Source organism: Wyeomyia smithii, chromosome 3 (assembly GCF_029784165.1).
Source record: "Wyeomyia smithii strain HCP4-BCI-WySm-NY-G18 chromosome 3, ASM2978416v1, whole genome shotgun sequence".
Taxonomy (NCBI): domain Eukaryota; kingdom Metazoa; phylum Arthropoda; class Insecta; order Diptera; family Culicidae; genus Wyeomyia; species Wyeomyia smithii.
In genome coordinates, this window is record NC_073696.1 from 201928942 (window position 1) to 201947679 (window position 18738).

General features: G+C 39.2%; 1 protein-coding gene across 3 annotated transcripts in view; it reads right to left on the bottom strand.

Annotated features, from left to right (window-relative positions):
• LOC129730652 (zinc finger protein rotund-like) overlaps window positions 1–18738 on the bottom strand; it is a 264493-nt gene that overhangs the window by 100901 nt on the left and 144854 nt on the right. For all 3 annotated transcript variants that reach the window (XM_055690162.1, XM_055690161.1, XM_055690160.1), the window contains exon 2: window positions 9405–9839. In XM_055690162.1, coding sequence (XP_055546137.1) covers window positions 9405–9839 — 435 coding nt within the window. The remainder of the gene's footprint in view (window positions 1–9404; window positions 9840–18738) is intronic.

Here is an 18738-nt window from a genome sequence, read left to right on the forward strand (position 1 = left end):
CCGATTCAATCAAGTTTAGCGTACGTGCAAACCGCAAACCCCCACTTTCCGGGTTCTGCTGCAAAACATCATCCTGTAGAGACTCTAGCCGATTGACATCCCATTGCTCTAGGAACCTCCTTCGGCGTCTTCTGGGCAAGCAGCATATTCGCAGTACCTTAATTGACGTTTATATTCACAGATTCGCCATGAAATAATTCATTTATTTATTTATTTGTAATTTATGTAACTTGAAGAATCTTCCTTTTTTCAATTGTTACACAATGGAGGAAGTTTAACTTTATATCTAAATATAACTAAAATTTTCTGTATCGAGATTACATTACATTTTACAACTTGTTTACGATACATTATTTCATTGCATGCGATCAAGCTTTCCAAGTAAATCCTTGTTTTTGTTTTTAATTTCGAGGCTTTGTAAACCAGTAGAAGTTACCTATGATCGATATCGTGTTTCAAATGTGAAGTATAGAGGTCGCTGCATCAAGTTTCAACCGTTACAGCGCCTCTGCAGCATGTGCTTACTCACAATTTCCATTTGTTTAGTCTATCAGCCGTTCTCGTGGTGTACGTTCTTTGTTTGAGTTTTTTGATACTTTTTAACTGTGAGTTATCCTCAAAAGTACTTAAATATGAGTAACAAGTTTGAGTTTTGCGTGAGATCGGACGCCAACCGCGTCAAAGTCACTGAGCGTCACATGTCTGATACCGCGAAAGAGGGTAGGCGCAGCCTTAGATCAGATAAAAAAAGGGAAAAGAGGAAGATAAGGCCTAGGAAGGACAACTTCACGGCACAGGGATAGCCGACTGTAGGCTGAAAAATTATTAGGGGCTTTATTATTGCGATTCTAAGGATTTATAGCATTTTAAAACTTTAAACGCGTTTTTCTCAAAACCATGTTTTCAAAATCGGCGAGCAGTAGAACTGAAAAAGTTTACATCCGATTGACTTGAAATTTTAACTGTAGCCTCTTCATTAGATTATCTAGTGAAGTACACACGACTTTGGCGATTGATTAACAACAACAAAAGTTATAAACAATTAAAGTCGATTTTTTTGTCGAAATAGAAATTTTGTGTAGAAAATTCTAAAAATATAATCATGTGTACTTCACTAGCCACACTTATGTAGATAATGAGAAAATTTTTGTTTTGGTGATAGGTGGAGTTGGGCACGACTTCTACTGCTCGCCGCGGAACAACTTAAAAAAAAGCGGTTTACGGCAATTGCTGCACAGCCGCCATTTTGTAAAAAAAGCAGAAATATTTTTTTTTGATATTCTCCAAGAGTTGCTTAGTCCAACGATATATAATTTATATATCTTACATCTCAAATGTCCTTTAGAAAAAAATCATGAAAAAAGCCTTGTTTTTTGAGCATTTGGTAGATATTACCCCTAAATACAATTTGCTTCAAGTGAACTCACTAGAAACATTTCTATATACCCGATTCATTCTTTGCACAGAGTATGCTTCCCGTGCAAAAACAAGCGTGTTTAGAACAACCGTGTTATTTCGAAAGAAACCGCGTGTAAAAAGAGACCACACCTCAAGAAAACTTAGTAGTCAATGATTTGATAATATAGATACTTTTTCAGTTCATATCGATATTATCACAATAAGAAGGGTTGCCGTTTTTCAATGTAGAAATGTTTAGCAGTCGTAATTTGTACATAAATGACAATTTTTTTCGATCCCAGTTTATATTTGCGATAAATTCGTTTATTTTAGTGTTGTTTTGAAAAAGAAAAAATACGCAAACCTCACAAAATCAGTGTTGTATCGTTGCCAAAACAGCAACTCTATTATTATTGAGAGAATTTTCCTGCGTCTGGCAGCTTTAACTATATATAACTTTATAATCCAGCTATATAACTTTATAATCCAGCGCTGCCATCACTGAAGTCGCAAGTTGCAGAAAGATGTCGTTAGCATTCCAAAGAAGTAAGAATTTGAAATCTGGCACGCGATTTGTAAATGGGGATCACTTTAGAAAAATTTTGGTGTCGTTTAAATTCAACTATTGCGTCGTTCGGATAAACCAGTACTTCACGTATTAGCACCATATGCTGCCATGTTCGCGCTGCGTCTTTTGTTTCGACATCTGCGCTAGCGTACGTGCATGTGTCAAATTGGGAACCACAAAATATGTATGAGATTGTACGATAGTGCCCAAGACGGTACTGTCGCGCGATGACATCTATTTGATTGGAAATTTGGAATGATCGGTTTTTATGCCGATGGTGCTAGGTTCCAGTGTTACAACTGTTTCACGTAAGAAACACCTATCATTCTCATCCAATCAGCATTTGTACAAAAACAGTTTTTTTATTCTCGCTTATTTTTCGAAAACAGTTAAATTTATCAAATTTCATCAAACAAAAAAGTGTTTGATAGCTTTTTAACCCAAGATATGATTTTTGGAATTTTTCTAACTTTTTAAGGGATCTTAATCTCTCTCCTTTTTGCTGCAGTGTTGCCAGTTCATTTCTCCCGTTCAATTAAGATATTTTAGCTTAACGAAAATATTGGAAACGTGTTGTTAATATTGGAGGCTCGAGCGAGGGTCACGCGTCCCCAAACATGGCTGGTCGAGGTTCTTTCTTACGAGAAATTTTCCTAGAAACGCGATGAAGCTATGCACGAGAACGAGGCTATCTTCCCGGATAAACTGACGCGGCTGATCAAGGCTACCATGAACCATGTGATGTATTACGTGCGTGTCTCGGGGATGCTCTCGAGTATCTTCGAGTCATGCCGAGGATTGAGACAAGGTGATGGACGCTCTTGTTTGCTTTTTAACATCGCTCTCGATGGTGTTATACGAAGAGCGGGCATCGACACGAGTGGTACGATTTTTACGAAACGGGTTCAGCTTAACGGCTTCGCTGATGACTTTGACATCATAGCACGAAACTTTGAGACGGTGGAGGAAACCTACACCAGACTAAAAGCGGAAGCTAAGCGTATTGGACTGCTGATCAATGCGTCGAAAACTAAGTATATGAAGGGAAGAGGCTCCAAGGAGAACAATGTCAGCCTCCCACCCCGGATCACCGTAGACGGCGATGAGCTTGAGGTGGTAAACGAGTTCGTGTATTTAGGATCGCTGGTGACCGTTGACAACAACACCAGCAAGGAGATCCGGCGACGCATTCAAGCGGGAAATCGTGCCTACTTTGCACTTCGTTAGACAATGAAATCCAATCGAGTGCGCCACCTTACAAAGTTGAAGCTGTACAAAACACTAGTTAGAACGGTAGTCCTCTATGGGCTAGAGACGACAACACTGCTCTCAGAGGACCTCAACGCCCTTGGAGTTTCCGAACAGAAGGTTCTGCGAACCATCTACGGTGGAGTACAGACTGAAGACGGAGAATGGCGTAGACGCATTAACCATGAGCTGGACGTGCTGCTCCTAGCATGCTAGCAGACCCCCACTGCACATCTAATCAAAGTGAACAGATTGCGATGGGCCGGACACGTCGCAAGGATGCCGGACGACAACCCGGTTAAAACGACCCTTTTCAGTAACCCCTCCGGCACCAGAAGCAGAGGAGCACAGCGTACACGATGGCTTGATCAGATTGAAAGTGACCTACGAGTAATAAGACGCCTGGGAGCATGGTGCCATACAGCCCAGAACCGAGTAGAATGGAGACGACTTCTTGATACAGCACGAGCCACCCCAGCTCTAGTCTGCTAGGTAAGGTAAATAAGCGATGAAGCTATCAAATTTAAAACACTGCATGCTGAAAATTCGTTTTTATCTCAGTACAAAGGGGGCCCTCATAGCGGGGGGATAGTCCCCATAGAGGAGGGATGATTCACTCCCCACACTTAGAGCCAAATCCATGAAGATTGTGTCAAAAGCGGTACAGACACTTCGTATGAAATGATCTGTATATATTATAGTTTAGTCGGTAACTGTAATTATTCTATTCAGCTCGGGTTTAGTTTTCATATTTTATGTGTTCCACCAAAATTTGTTATAATCTTGTTAACAGAAAATAAACAATTAAACCTCTAGTGCCCAATACCGCCATTTGGCGGGCTCCAGTCGAAGTTTTGAAAAGCTTTAATATGTACTTGAAAAGTGTTTATAATGATTCATAGTGATTTTACCGAAGCCCGTTTAGAAATTAACTTGGGCACTAGAGGGTTAATAAAATGAATCTGAACTCGAAGCTGAGTCTGCCGCATTAGACGTTCCTGTGAATTGCATAAATCTGACTTCGTTTGAGGTAACTCTTGCAATGGTTATCTCTGCTACGAAAAAGTTTAAAAGTTTAAATTCTCCTGGACCTGACGGTATTTCGTCGGTTTTGTTCTGTCGTTGTGCTGTTGATTTTGCAGCCGTTGTTTGGAAGCAAAGCATACTGGGAAAAAATGAACCTGAATTCCCACTAATTAGAAGCCGCTGCACAGTGGTCCAATAAGGCAAAAAGTGGAACTTAATTCCATTACGCCTTTCAACTTCATCCTAGCTTAATAAGGTCTTCGGAGCAATTGTTTGTATGAATGACCCGCATAATCGCAAATTGTCAAAAAACATGAAAAGTTTACTATGCTTAAAATAAAAAAAAATAAAACTTTTTTGTGTTAAGAGATAGAAGAATAGTTTGTTCAGGAAAGTTGTAGAAGATTCAAAAATATGAAACTTTGTTAAAAATATTAAAATTCTATCTTTTTTCGGTAAAAAGTTATAAAGTATATTACATGGAACTTATTTAATAGTTAGTTTTTTGTACTTAACTTTTGTTAGTTGCATTTTACACGAAAGTGAAGTTCGGAGGAATTATTAGGGTAAATAAAACACATATTTTTGTCAAAGACCATATATCTCCAAGACTTTTCCTTACAAAGTTATATCATATATAAGCTTATTTTTTCGATAACTTTAAGAACGTATAGGTTAAAAAGGGGCAAGTGGAATTATGATGGCAATACTTTACCTTGAAGTTATGCTGAAGTACTATAAACATTTTTAGGTTCCATTTGTCCCAATCACCCATATTAGAGTACGACGAGCATATATTACAGTAGGTTTTCATATATCAAGAATACGAACTTTTTTGTGTTAAGAAATAGAGGAAAGGTTTTTTCGGCAAGTTTCAGTACGTGCAAAAATATGAAACTTTGCTGAACAAACAAAATTCCTATCTTCATTGGGAACAGAGTTACAAAGTATTTAATGTAAAAGTTACTTAAAAGTTAGTTTTTCGCACTTAACTTTTGTTAGTTACATTTTACAAGAAAACGTTGTTCTAAAGAAGCGTTTGGGCATACAGAACACACGTTTTTGTTGAAGGCAACACATCTACAGGACTTTTCCTTACAAAGTTATAGCATATTTTAGCTTGTTTTTTCGATAATTTCTACAACTATTTATGTTATAATTAGTGAAATTATTCTAGTGTAGATTTAAATTATTAGTAGATATTTGACGAAGAAATTCCATGAAATAATTGTAAAACTTTAAAATCGTACTTCCACTAAGACACATGGCCGTATAGAAACAAAGAAAAGATGAAAAGGTGCGATGCGATAATTGACGCGTAATCCATACTTTGGCGGTAGAGGAAATGTTTCGCCAACCCGAGCGTCCGTTTGCCAAGATGGTGCGGCTAGAAACAGCGTCTGATCTCCATATTAGGAGCGGCTGATCAACATCATGGTGTCAGCGTGGGACTATGAACAGAGCTGAGAAGATGGTCCCCCGGGGGATTTGGGAAAGCCTAAAGAGCCGCTCCGGCAAACAAGATATTACAAACAACGTAAGAGATAATACGAATCAGAACAATTGGCATGAACCTAGGTAACGAAATAAGGACTACGATTGAAAACTTGGGGCATGGAACCTGCTCTGCTTTCCAAGATGTGACAGGATAATCTACGATGAGCTACATCTACGTAACTTCGAAGTGATAGCGCTGCAGGAACTTTGTTGGACAGGACAGAAGGTATGGAAAAGCGGGCACCGGGCGGCTACTTTCTACCAGAGTTGTGAGCCGGCACACGTGAAAAAAGATTCGACGACGAGAAGGAAGAGTAATCGGGCCAGATGGCCATCGGTGCGTGAATTTCGCAGCATCTCGTGGAGTACCTTCTTCCCTCGCAAAGATATTCACAAAACCACCTGGAGATCATCCGACCAACAGACAGAGTACATTCGTACCTACTGCAGTACGAATATGGATTCGGATCACTTCTAGTAGTGGTATGCATGCGCTCATTATTCTCGACGGTGTATTAATACCAGCCGAAGTCGAACACCGCGACCAAATATTGAGCAACTGCAGGACACTGGGTTTGCACAGGATTATACATAGCAGCTGGACGAAGCGCTACCAACGTAAGAGCAGCTTCGCGCAGCTACTCTTGAAGATGTCTGGATGAGCATTCGATCCGCCGTAGGTGGCACTGCTAATAGGTACAAGGGGTCCGAATCATCACTGGTTCGACGGTGAATTCAAACAGTTAGTCGAGGAGAAGAATGTAGTACGGGCGTGTGAATGCTGCAATATCGCACAAGAGCGAACATGGAACGATACCGACGGGCATGGAACAACCAAAACTCAGTTCTTTGAAGAAAGAAGCACCAACAAGAGGACCGAGATAAGCGGGGGCCTAGCGTGGTTGGTAACGTCTCCGCCAACCACGCTCGACGCCTGGGTTCGAATCCCACCGCCGACATAGGTGTCGATGGTTGTGAGGTGGCGTGATCCACTCACAACCAACCCAACTGGTCTAGATTCAATCCAAGCCGACACCGGGAGATTTTCTGAGGCGAAAAATCTCTGGGATCACGCCTTCCATCGCATGAGGAAGTAAAGCCGTTGGCGCCGGTCCGTTAATCAATGGGTCGTGAGTTAGGGTCCTGGGTGGAGTCGCCTCCCCGGGCGTCGGTGATTGGCACAACAACAGTGGCGGAACTAGACCGACGGAAAATAAGCGAGAATAAAAAAAAAGAGGACCAAGATCGCGCAGCGAATTAATAATTCTACCAACTTTCCAACGGATTTGACTGGTCATCGATGCATCGAAAACGAAGTACATGAAAGAAAGCGCTTCAAAAGAAGATAGTGCAAACCTCCCACCACGAGTTTAAGTTGCTGGTGATGAAATCGGGATGTTCGATGAGTTTGTGTATCTGGGCTCACTTATAACTGCCAACAACAACACTAGCAGAGAAATTCGTCGACGCCTTGTGGCAGGAAATCGCGCATACTTTAGTCTACAGACATTCGATCGAGCAGAATTCGCCGCCGCACCAGATTGACCATCTACTGGACACTTATCGTACCGGTAGTCCTCTACGGCCATGGAACATGGATTATGCTTGTGGAGGACCTACGCGCCCTTGCAGTCTTCGAGCGGAAGGTTTTGCGTATCTTTGGTGGTCTGCAGATGGAGAACGGATCGTGGAGAAGGTGAATGAACTGCAGGAGCTACTTTGGGAACCATCTATCGTCCACACCGCTTAGGTTGGTTGATTGTGGTGGGCTGGACAATGTCGTAAGGATGTCGGACGATAGACTGGTAGAGATGACTCTTGATAGCAATCCGTCAGTGGCGAGACTGAGAGGTGCACAGCGGGCAAGGTTGATCGATCAAGTGAACGACGACCTACGGACCCTACGCCATGGATCAAGTAGAATTTAGACGACTCTCACGTACAGCGAAGGCCATACCACGGTTTGGGACTGTCTGGTAAAGTAAGTAAGCGTGACTTCGTGGAAACACGGAGCTCGCAAAGTTCTCGTTTAAGTAAAAGAATAGAATGCTTGGCGTCCAAGCGTAATTTGTCAAAGGTCAAAATGTTGAGTATACTATGTCATTTCATCATAAAACGACTCAGACACAGAACAACGATGCAGCTGTCATTTTCTTGTACGACTCGTTATGTTTGACAAACATTCAAAAATAGTCAGACGGTTAGTGAGTTTTGTGGATTCACAATTCGGAAAACTACGAACTACGAATAATTTGTAAACTGTACTGAAAATCGCATTCCGATCAGGCAATTTCATTTTTTATTCCAAACAATCACAAAAGAACAATAAAGCATGAAAAATATTATTCCAGAAATATACTCTACATCTGTTCATTAAATTTGACATAATGTTAAAGCTCAAATTTTTGTCAGTTTTAAACAGCAAAACCAGGACAAACTCCGAACATGAAAGAAGATCCGCCACTAAGTATCGAGTTGCAAACGGCATGTGGCGGCGGTATTCATTGGCCAATTTTTTCTTCGCTCTTTATTCTATAAGTTCCCCCCAAATTCTGTGTCCATCAATAAACCAGACGATTCGTCGTCGTTGTCGTTCACATAGACGACAACGTCGTCGTCATTGCACGCGGGTCGATTCGCAATCGGAAAAGTGCAAAAGAAACGCGCGGATCAAACAGGATCCCGTGTGTCTGTGGCCAAGGGAAGAGGGAGTAAATTGCCTGGCAGAGGGAGCATGTCGGACTTGGAATATGTATGACGGAAGAGAGAGAGAGAGAGAGAGAGAGAGAGAGAGAGAGAGAGAGAGAGCGAGTGACGAACCTGACCCGACTCACTTGCCGGCCCGTTGAGACTTTTTCCACACTCGACGGGCGCGAGATTTCGCTTCCTTATTTTTATATTTCTGTTTTGTTTTCTATTGCCAAGGATTACGAGCACGGGGCGGAAGGTGAACGGGTGGCATCGGCGTTGGTAGCTTTCCCTCGCATATGTGGGGGTGGGTAGTTCGGTGTGTGTTATAGGAAAACAGGGAATAAGAAATATATTTTTCGACGCCGAACTCGCTTGCTCTTCTTCTTCTATTATTATATTTTTTCATAGCTAAGAAATAACTCGTTTCCTATGTGAAATCTTTGTTCGCTGTTTACTCTCACTCTCCTCTCCCTGCTTCTTGGAAAACCGTTTTAGTGGCGCTCATGTGATGTGGAAAAAGAAACGTTTCCTCGGCGAAGGATGTTTTTGCAATGCAATCAGCCAGTTTGGCTTTTAATGTATTTCTGGTTTTTATGTTTTGCGCTTTATATGAGTGCAATATTCGAAAGTAAGAAGGGTAAGCTTTGTTACTTTCGCTTCAAGGAAACGAAACACTAGCGCTGGTGAAGATGAAGCAGTGACGGATAGTGACCAATCACCCTGTTACTCTTGGTTTTTATAGCTGGAAATAAATTTTATTTTTGTCACAGCAAGCACATTCTGGTTGGAAAAATATTCCAACATCTTGTCAGACATGACAAATTATACCGAGTGGTCTCATAATCTCTCGTATGAAGAATGGTTTGCTTCGAAGGTTTATTCAATTTTAATGTGAATTTTTCATTGTTTAGAATAAATCAATTATAAAAATTCTAAATAAAATAAAACAATTAAATTATTTTTTCGATTATCTTACCTCCATCGGTCCATTCCACATGTAGTGCATCCCGACACCGGCAGGATCGTGGTGCGAGTTTGATGTCATATGTTCCGCCATTACCGCGCTCATCCAGTGAACCAGTCCCTGGGTGGGATTCTGGCCCTGGACCGAACCCGGTACGGGCATCTGGTTGAAGTTTGGTATCGCCGCCGTCGCCGTCGTGCTGCTGGAGTCGGGAGTTGCTCCCTCCGAGGCAGACGGGTGGTGACTACCGGCGTTACCCGGTCCTGCTCGTGGAGAACTGTTGCAGTTCAGCGGTACCTTCGAATCCTCCGGATGGCGGCAGGTGCTCGGGTGGTGATGATGGTGATGGTGGTGATGGTGCGGGTGGTGGTGGTTGTTGTTGTTGGCCTTTGAATAGTCGTTATTGTTGGTCGTGTCTGACAGCCAGGGAAAGGAGGATGGCGCTTTCTGGAAGTAAGACAGACATGATAAAGTATTAATGGGCTACTGCACACTCGGATAAAAAAGTAAGATGCTTGGGAAAGTGGAATTTCATATGAAACTTTTTTTCAATTCAATAGATTAGGATTGAATGGAAAGAGGAATGTAGCGAATTGTGAAGCGAATGTTTAAATCAAGATGGTGAATTGATGTTTTGGGAACACGAAATCTGTCCTCTCTGACAGTTTTTTTGATAGCACTTTATCAAAAATGTCGAAAGGAAAGCTTAGCTCTCATGAGCTTGATTTGGAATTACTTTTGTTTTCAGCTGATTTATTCAGAATAGATTTTTGGTAGATAACCAAACTTGAAAAAGTACTTGAATCGTTTGAATATCACCAAGATGCTAAAATAATTGCACAAAATAGTAAGTTGGGAGAAAACCTTAAAAAAGGCCATCCTTCACACAGTTTTTTTATACGAGGGTTTTCATTTCTATTTAAATAAAAGTTTAAGTTCTTAACTGAATTAAGTCTGGAAAAGATATATTGTTTTTCGCAAAATGTGGGAGAGTAAGCCTTGTGGATTTTATTAAACATAGCAAAAGCTTGACGTGAAACATTGATTTTTGTTGGTTGCATTTATTTTCTGCATCGATCATCTCGAATATATGTGAAAAATCAAATAATCAATCTTAAGTAGAAATTTGTTATGCGAAAATAAAACAAGAAACTTACTGATTTGTCTCATAGCGTTAACCAAGCTTTACTTTTAAACCACGATGTCATATCGCTGTAAAATCGTCATAACATTATTATCAGTCTGGCGAATTAAAATAAATAAGAAAAAAATCATCTTACAGAAAATTACCAAATACGAATTTATTTCAACATTATACTTTTCAATTTTCTATTTTATATAACAAATAAATAAATTGACTTAACCGTTATGTACTCGGCAGGGTACCCGGGTACCTTTTCAGACTTTATTGCTACAAAAACCAAGGATAACGTCAACTTAGACAGCTGAAACTTATGGAATGCTCCTAACTAGTGGAAATAAACCATTTTCCATCATTAGTCTGTTTGTAGAAACAAGGGGGGTTGAAGGGGGGGGGGGGCTTCGAAATTTTTCACCACGTAAGTACTCGGCAGGGTACCCGGGTACCCACAAAATGAAATGCTTCTTGCTTATTCATTTCTTGACAGATTTTTGATCTTGGCCTATCAAAAGATTGGAAAATCTGTCTACTTTTAGAATCTGGGATCGACATGGACCTGTAACCACATCTGGTTCCTGTAAATCCGGATCTACGGGTGCATGTTCCGGTGAGACAAATTAGTACAATTGTCAATAAAACCGAACAACATTGGTATCAAAATTCTTGAAATCACTCCAGGAATCGATCTACATCCATTTCGAGTCCAACTGGTGAGTTGTCCTCGAAATTGTCTTACCGGAGCAGATTCCCGTGGGGCCCTAAATGGCCATAAGCATGAGTGGATAGAAACCCTAGCAATATGCATATGAGCAAGTTATTGGCAAAGAACTCGGATCAACAACTGCAGCTGCTACATCTACCTCGGTCAAACGAGACTCAACTGGAAGAGTCCCACAAGCTGGCGTCTGCCACATTTGCAAAAATTTGGACAATAAACGCAGGAAGACAAGGAAGACGTGTATAGCATGCTGCAAGCCAATATGCAACGAGCACAGCAAGGACATTTGCAACGATTGCTAATTTTGTTATTTGTTTTTTTTTTTTTATTCATATTACTAAGTTTTTTTTTATGTTTGTTATGTTTCAGACTTAAAACGACCTGTTATTCGTGCAAAAACTTGAAATAATAAACGATTTGCAATGGGCCAGAAAACTCTAAATAAAAATATAAAGCCTTTATCATTACATTCTGAACTGAAAAAGTTTCGAATAAGTTTTTGAAATAAGCCGTTACGTAACTGTGATGTTCGCTCAAAATTTCAAATTTGAAAGGAGGGGAAGTTATCCTGCGTTACGTAAAGAAGCCACGCATAGCTACGGGGAGGAGAAGAGAGATATCTCTTTCTGACACTAGGGTATGCAGTCAAAATTTATATGATATTCTGCCTGAGCAAGAAGCCGGCGAAATTGAAATGTTCGAAAGTAAAACTATTCAAAGTGAAATTTCTGTGAAAATGGAGAAAATTCCACCTATTGTGGTAACTATTACTTCTGAATTTAATATTTTTAAAAGAGAACTTTCTACGTTTCTCTCCTACGTCAAAGGTACTTACTAAATTGGCCGAAGAGGCGAATGCCGTTTACTGGCCCAAACATTGAAAGATTGGAATCGTCTCATTCAGTATTTAACTGAAAAGATGTATAATTTTTTTACATATGACAATAAGAGCGCCAAGCCGTTCAAGGTCGTATTGAAAGGCCTCACCAACGATCAAAACGTTGATGAGATCAAACATACTTTAACAGAATTACTTGGCATAGCCCCTACCCAAGTAATTCTAATGAAACAAAAATCACGAGGCGAAAACAGTCAACGAACTGGAATTTCCCTTGTTGATTATTTAATTCATTTTAACCGCACTGAGGTTAACAATTTGAAATTTTTTGACAAAGCACATGCTATTTATAATGTGCGAGTGAAAAGGGAATTGTATCGAAAGTTTGGCGGAGGTGAAAAGCATATCACCCAATGCCGTATTTGCCAACGTTATGGCCATGGTTAAAAATTCTGTAACATGGACCAAAAATGCCTTATTTCTGGAGACTCTTCTCACAAAAAGGACACATGTCCTGTGAAAGAGAGTAAACAATTTCGCTGTGCGAGTTTTAACGGCGACCATATGTCAAATTTTTATCAATGCGCAGCCCGTTCAACAATTGTTAAGGCAAGGCAAGGTAAACAAAATTCAAAACAAACATCAGAACGAAATTCTCCAAGCGTACCAGTACTACCCACTTTCACAACTCCTTTGCATACTCGTTTAACATATGGACAGGTTACAGGTAGTTCGAACATTCTACCGCCTAATGTTGAGAGTTCGGTAAGTAAAACACGGTGGAAAATAAATGTACATCTATTACCCCAGCTAATATTTAAGATCGGAGTTAGGACCACCTACGATATTGTGCAATATGGTTTATGCTATGCTATGCTACCTATTACCCCAGCTATTATTGCTACCGAATCCTATCATATCTATGAGCCACGTAATTGGGATCATATTTTAATTTGATGTTAGGTTTCAAAAATGTTTCAGTAATAATTGCAATATGCACGTTATTTACTGTTAAAAAATTAAAAAGCTCATTCTCATTGGCTTTCAATGAGCAAGCATTCCAATTTAAAATTTTGATTGGTTTATTTAAAATCATTGCTACATTTTAAGTTAGGAACAATTTTAATTGTAAAATTTGTACCTATTTAATGGTTTCAAACATTGATTTTGCCTGCAACATGGCGTTCATAAGATCCAACATTGCTTGTTGCAGAAAAGAAAGTTTACCTGCCGTAATAGGCCCCTGGCAGTTGACATTAGAAAAAATATTTTCGGTAGTAATATTAGCTGGGGCAATTTATTTCCCACCGTGTTTTGCTTACCTCCCATATTAACGGTCATTTTCGAACTACCAATATTAGGCGGTAGAATGTTCGAACTATCTGTAACCTGTGCATATGTTAAACGAGTATGCAAAGGAGTAGAGAAAGTGGGTGGTACTGGTACGCTTGGAGAATTTTGTTTTGAAGTTTGTTTTGAATTTTGTTTACCTTGCCTTGCCTTAACAATTATTAAACGGGCTGGGCATTGATAAAAATTTGACATATGGTTGCCGTTACAATTCGCACAGCGAAAATTTTTACTCTCTTTCACAGGACATGTGTCCTTTTTGTGAGAAGAGACTCCACAAATATGGTATTTTTGGTCCATGTTACAGAACTTTGAACCATGGCCATAACGTTGGCAAATACGGCATTGGGTGATATGCTTTTCACCTCTGCCAAACTTCCTATAAACTTCCCACTTTACACGCACGTTATATAAAGCATGTGCTTTTTCAAAAATATTTAAGTCAATAACCTCACTGCGGTTAAAATGGATTACCTAATTAACAAGGGAAATTCCAGTTCACTGACTGTTTTCGCCTCGTGATTTTTGTTTCATTAGAATTACTTGGGTAGGGGCTATGCCAAGTAATTCTGTTAAAGTATGTTTGATCTCATCAACGTTTTGATCGTTGGTGAGACCTTTCAATACGACCTTGAACGGCTTGGCGCTCTTAGTGTCATATGTAAAAAATTAAATACATCTCTTTAGTTGAATACTGAATAAGACGATTCCAATCTTTCAATGTTTGGGCCAGTAAACGGCATTCGCCTCTTCGGCCAATTTAATAAGTGGGTCATTCCATGTCAAGTGTCCGAGGAAATGCATCGACCATCTCCGATTTCGACCAAAATTTGTGAGTCGATGTATTTTGGGCCGGAACTTATATGTACAAAGTCTTGTACCGATTGGTGGACCCCTCGGCCAATGAGACGGCCTCCACTTTTTGCGAATTAGGCAAAACACCTTTTTTATTTTGTGAATATCTCGGGTCCCTGAAGAGCTACAGGTGATATTGACACATCATTTTGAAGGGTTTTAGATGTAGAATTGAACTACGTGATCAATTTTTTGAGCAGTGTTGCCAACATTGCATTTTTTCGATTCAAAACTTAATTTGCAATTTCCTCTAAATACATTGGATCATAGATGAATAGGACAAGACAAAGAATTAAAAATGACCATAAACAAACAAAGCCATGAAAAAAAAAAACAATTAGAATAAATCCAAATTTTTTAATTTCATATTTGCTACGTAGCTTGGCTTGACCCCCTAGCCTCCCCCTCGTCAAATTTCGTCACAAAACTGCTAGTCGTGGCATGTTCGAGTCCCGGCTCGAGAGAAGACTGTTATTATCAGTAGGAATCAGTGGCTGAGAAGCCTGTGTCAAATAAACAGAACAGAAAAAGCCACCTCCGCTCTAATCCTGGGTAAGAAGAAGAAGAATATAAGCAGTTGAATGTTATGATAGGCTTTCTTGCTCCATGACGTGCTATGATATAAGCAAATTAAGATATTCCGTTTTGATAAAATATTTTGGATGCGTTCGGAGATTTGTTTGAACATGTGATCTTGAATGTAAACATGCAAAATTATGGAATGAAATTTGTAATCAGCATTTTTTCCACGTTATTAACAATGTCACAAGTTGGTTTCAAAATTCGAATCATGGACAAAAGTGTACATTTAACAAAAAACAGTTTGAATTTAAATACGAAAAGTGTAGCCAAAATTCTCCTGTAACCTTTCGTGAAAATGATTCTAGAGCGGGATTTTTTGCATTACATCATTAACGGATGCTCCTCTAAGGTACATCTTTTCGATTACACAAACGCCTGCTTGGATACCATTAAGATAGCAGCAATTTATGTAGAAGCGCTTTCGTGCGTAGACAAAACCGAAGTCTTGCAGTTTTGAAAATGTTGTATCTCTGGACCGCTACATTTTGTTTTTTTTGCTGATAAGTGATTCCTATGTAAAATTGTCTGTTAAAGACATTGGCGTGGTCAAAATCAAAATCGAAGGGGGGGGGGGTATTTTGAGGAAATTGCAAACTAAGTTTTGAATCGAAGAAAATGCAATGTTGGCAACACTGCAGAAAAAAATGATCACGTAGTTCAATTCTAAATCTAAAACCCTTCAAAATGATATGTCTATATCACCTGGTAGCTCTTCAGAGACCCGAGATATTCACAAAATAAAAAAGGTGTTTTGCTAAATTCGCAAAAAGTGGAGGCCGTCCCATTGGCCGAGGGGTCCACCAATCGGTACAAGACTTTGTACTTAGAAGTTCCGGCCCAAAATACATCGACTCACAAACTTTGGTCGAAATCGGAGATGGTCGATGCATTTCCTCGGACACTTGACATGAAATGACCCAAGTACCTTTGACGTCGGAGAGAAACGTAGAAAGTTCTTTTTTTAAAATATCAAATCCAGAAGCAATACTTACCACAATAGGTGGAATTTTCTCCATTTTTACAGAAATTTCACTTTGAATAGTTTTACTTCCGAACATTTCAATTTCGCCGGCTTCTTGCTCAGGCAGAATATCATATAAATTTTCACTGCATAAGCTAGTTTCAGAAAGAGATGCCTTTCTTTTCCTCCCCGTAGCGATGCGTGGTTTCTTTTTTCATTCTGCCATTCCGGGTGATACGAAAAAAGTTCAAAAATATCAAATTGCAAGTATTGAGAAACAAAGAAATAGGTAGTCTTGAGAAAGACTGATGTAAGTTAACTTCCAGGTAATCTTTAAAAGACACACTGACAAAACACAAACTTTGAAGCTATAAGCAGTCAAAGACCAGTCCACAAGCAACCGAAAACACGTCTGATCTGTCCGGTAGCTCAAGACGCACTGAACCCCATGAGCTCTGTTTTTTATTATAACAAGGCTAATTGGGAAAGATACAAAACTCATATTGAGAATAATTTCAATAATTAGCTTGTTTTGCAAACGAAGTGAGTATTGATTCCGCTTTGGAAGCATTGAAATGTGCAATTATTGATGCCAGAGATTATTCTGTTCCAAAGGCTCAAGTGAAATTTGATTCACCAATAATTGACGAAAATCTTCAACTTCTAATTCGTTTGAAAAATCTCAAGGTTCAGTCTTGGGTCCAGTCCTGTACAACACATTCACTTCAGACCTTCCTGATTTGCCTCCAGGATGCACAAAGTCATTGCTCTGCGATGACACAAGCATTTCCGTAGGAGGAAAAAGTCTTCGTGTCATATGCAGTCGATTGCAGAAAAGTTTAGATATTTTTTCTTCCTACTTACAAAAGTGGAAAATCTTTCCCAATGCTTCTAAAACTCAAATGATAATTTTTCCGACTAGGGCTTCTTTCCTCAAGCCAAACAAAAAAACTTATTTTCAAAGAGCACATTGAAGGAATTCTAAACATTGTTTTAAGTACAAACTATTGATTTACAAATAAAATTTTAGATCAGCAATGCTTTATGCTGTACCGATCTGGTCAAGTTGCTGTTTAACAAGGAAGAAAACGCTCCAAAGGATTCAGAATAAAATTCTAAAAATGATTTTGAAGCGTCCTCCTTGGTTTGGCACACTCGAATTACATAGACTTACTGGTGTTGAACCATTAGAAGCTATGTCAAATAAAATTATTAACAATTTTCGACAAAAATCGTTCCAATCCTCAATTGCTACGATAAGCTCTTCTTAAAGCCAATAACCAATAAGCAATTTAGTTAGTTGTATGTTTACTTCCCCTTTTTTGACAAGTAGGTTTAAATCCCTACGAATGATTTGAGTTTTAATTGCGAAAGCAAACAAATCCTAATAATTAAAATTACAAATTTCTAACAGTGTTGAGAAGTCACCATTTGTGATTGGACACACATACTCATTATTTATTAATATTTATCATAAGTCCTTAAGCCACTAACAATTCCCTCTCTTAAAAAAAAGTAATGGCGGACTAAGCAATTTTTCTATTTATTACTTTGTTGTTTATCAACCTTGCTCTTGAAACATGACTGTAGCAATCAAACAAGCCATAGTTCAACTTTAAGCCTAAACCAGAGTACCACAACATGATCCCCCACTTCTCTCTCCCACGCTGCGAGCAAATTCCAAGCCAGGGGGTAATTGATTTGGAAATATCGCCAAGGGGTACGCGAACAAAAAAAGGTTGAGAACCGCTGGCTTATAGCAAAACACAAGCAGCATTACTGATGCTTTTTATCTTCGCTAATACGTGTGCATGCACACTAGGGCCCTATAGGGTGGGATAAAATTTCAAACTGTATGAAAGTTTGAATGGGAAACTCTACTTTTCTGCATTTTCATTTCTAGAAAGCTCAGTAATGCTCTATATTGCGTTAAAGGATAGTGTTTTAGATGCTTAACAACTTCGCTGAGAACACTGAAAAGCTAGGATGTCTTTAAAGAAAGTTGTAAGTGTTTGAAACAAGGGGCTGGCACGGTAGTTTTCTGGCGTAACCAACATGTATTTTTGAACCATTCATCAGAAAACCATTTTATCTGGCACCAAAATCTACTTCACTTCATTTTCGAACAAAATAAATATACTAACTATCACAAATAACTTTAAATAACATGCATAACATTCAATATTTGGCTGTTTTGCCTGGATCAGCACAAGAAAAGAGTAAACTATCCATTTTTGTAAATGTCTGGTAGCCGACAGCGTTGCCATTCCCGTGGTTTGAAGCTCCAATCAACTGCTGAAAATTGTTTTTTCTGCCAACACTACCGGTGTAGCGGCGTCAGTGGGTTTTCCTCAGAAACCTGTCGTATCAAATTTATACACTCAAGCAAACATATGTAAATCAATATTCCAGCCGTAGGTAGGATCTACAACATGTAAATAAATATGTAGATGTAGATGTAGAATGTAGATTTCGCTCGTGGAAATAAAAAAATCTGCTTTTTTAATACGGTCTTCAGGAAAAGCTACTTTAGTTCAGGAAGATTAATGTTTGGTTCTAACTAGATTTAGTTTTTAATATTCTTTGGGATTGAGCAGCTGCTGCAATTGAAATGTGTTATTATGTAATTACTAGAGTCAGTGGTGGGCACCGCTAACTGAAATTTTAGCGACGCTAATCGCTAATTCGCTAACTGGAGCATTTAGCTCGATAATCGCTAAACGCTGAACGCTAAACTCATATTAGCGGAACGCTAATCGCTAATCGCTAACTTTTTATTACGTGAATTGTCATATGGTTGTATTTATTGCTCATAAAAACGAAAATAATTGGATTGGAGTGCTATTCACTAGTGTACTGATGGAAATCGACTTTACAAATATCGGTTAGCGATATGGCTCA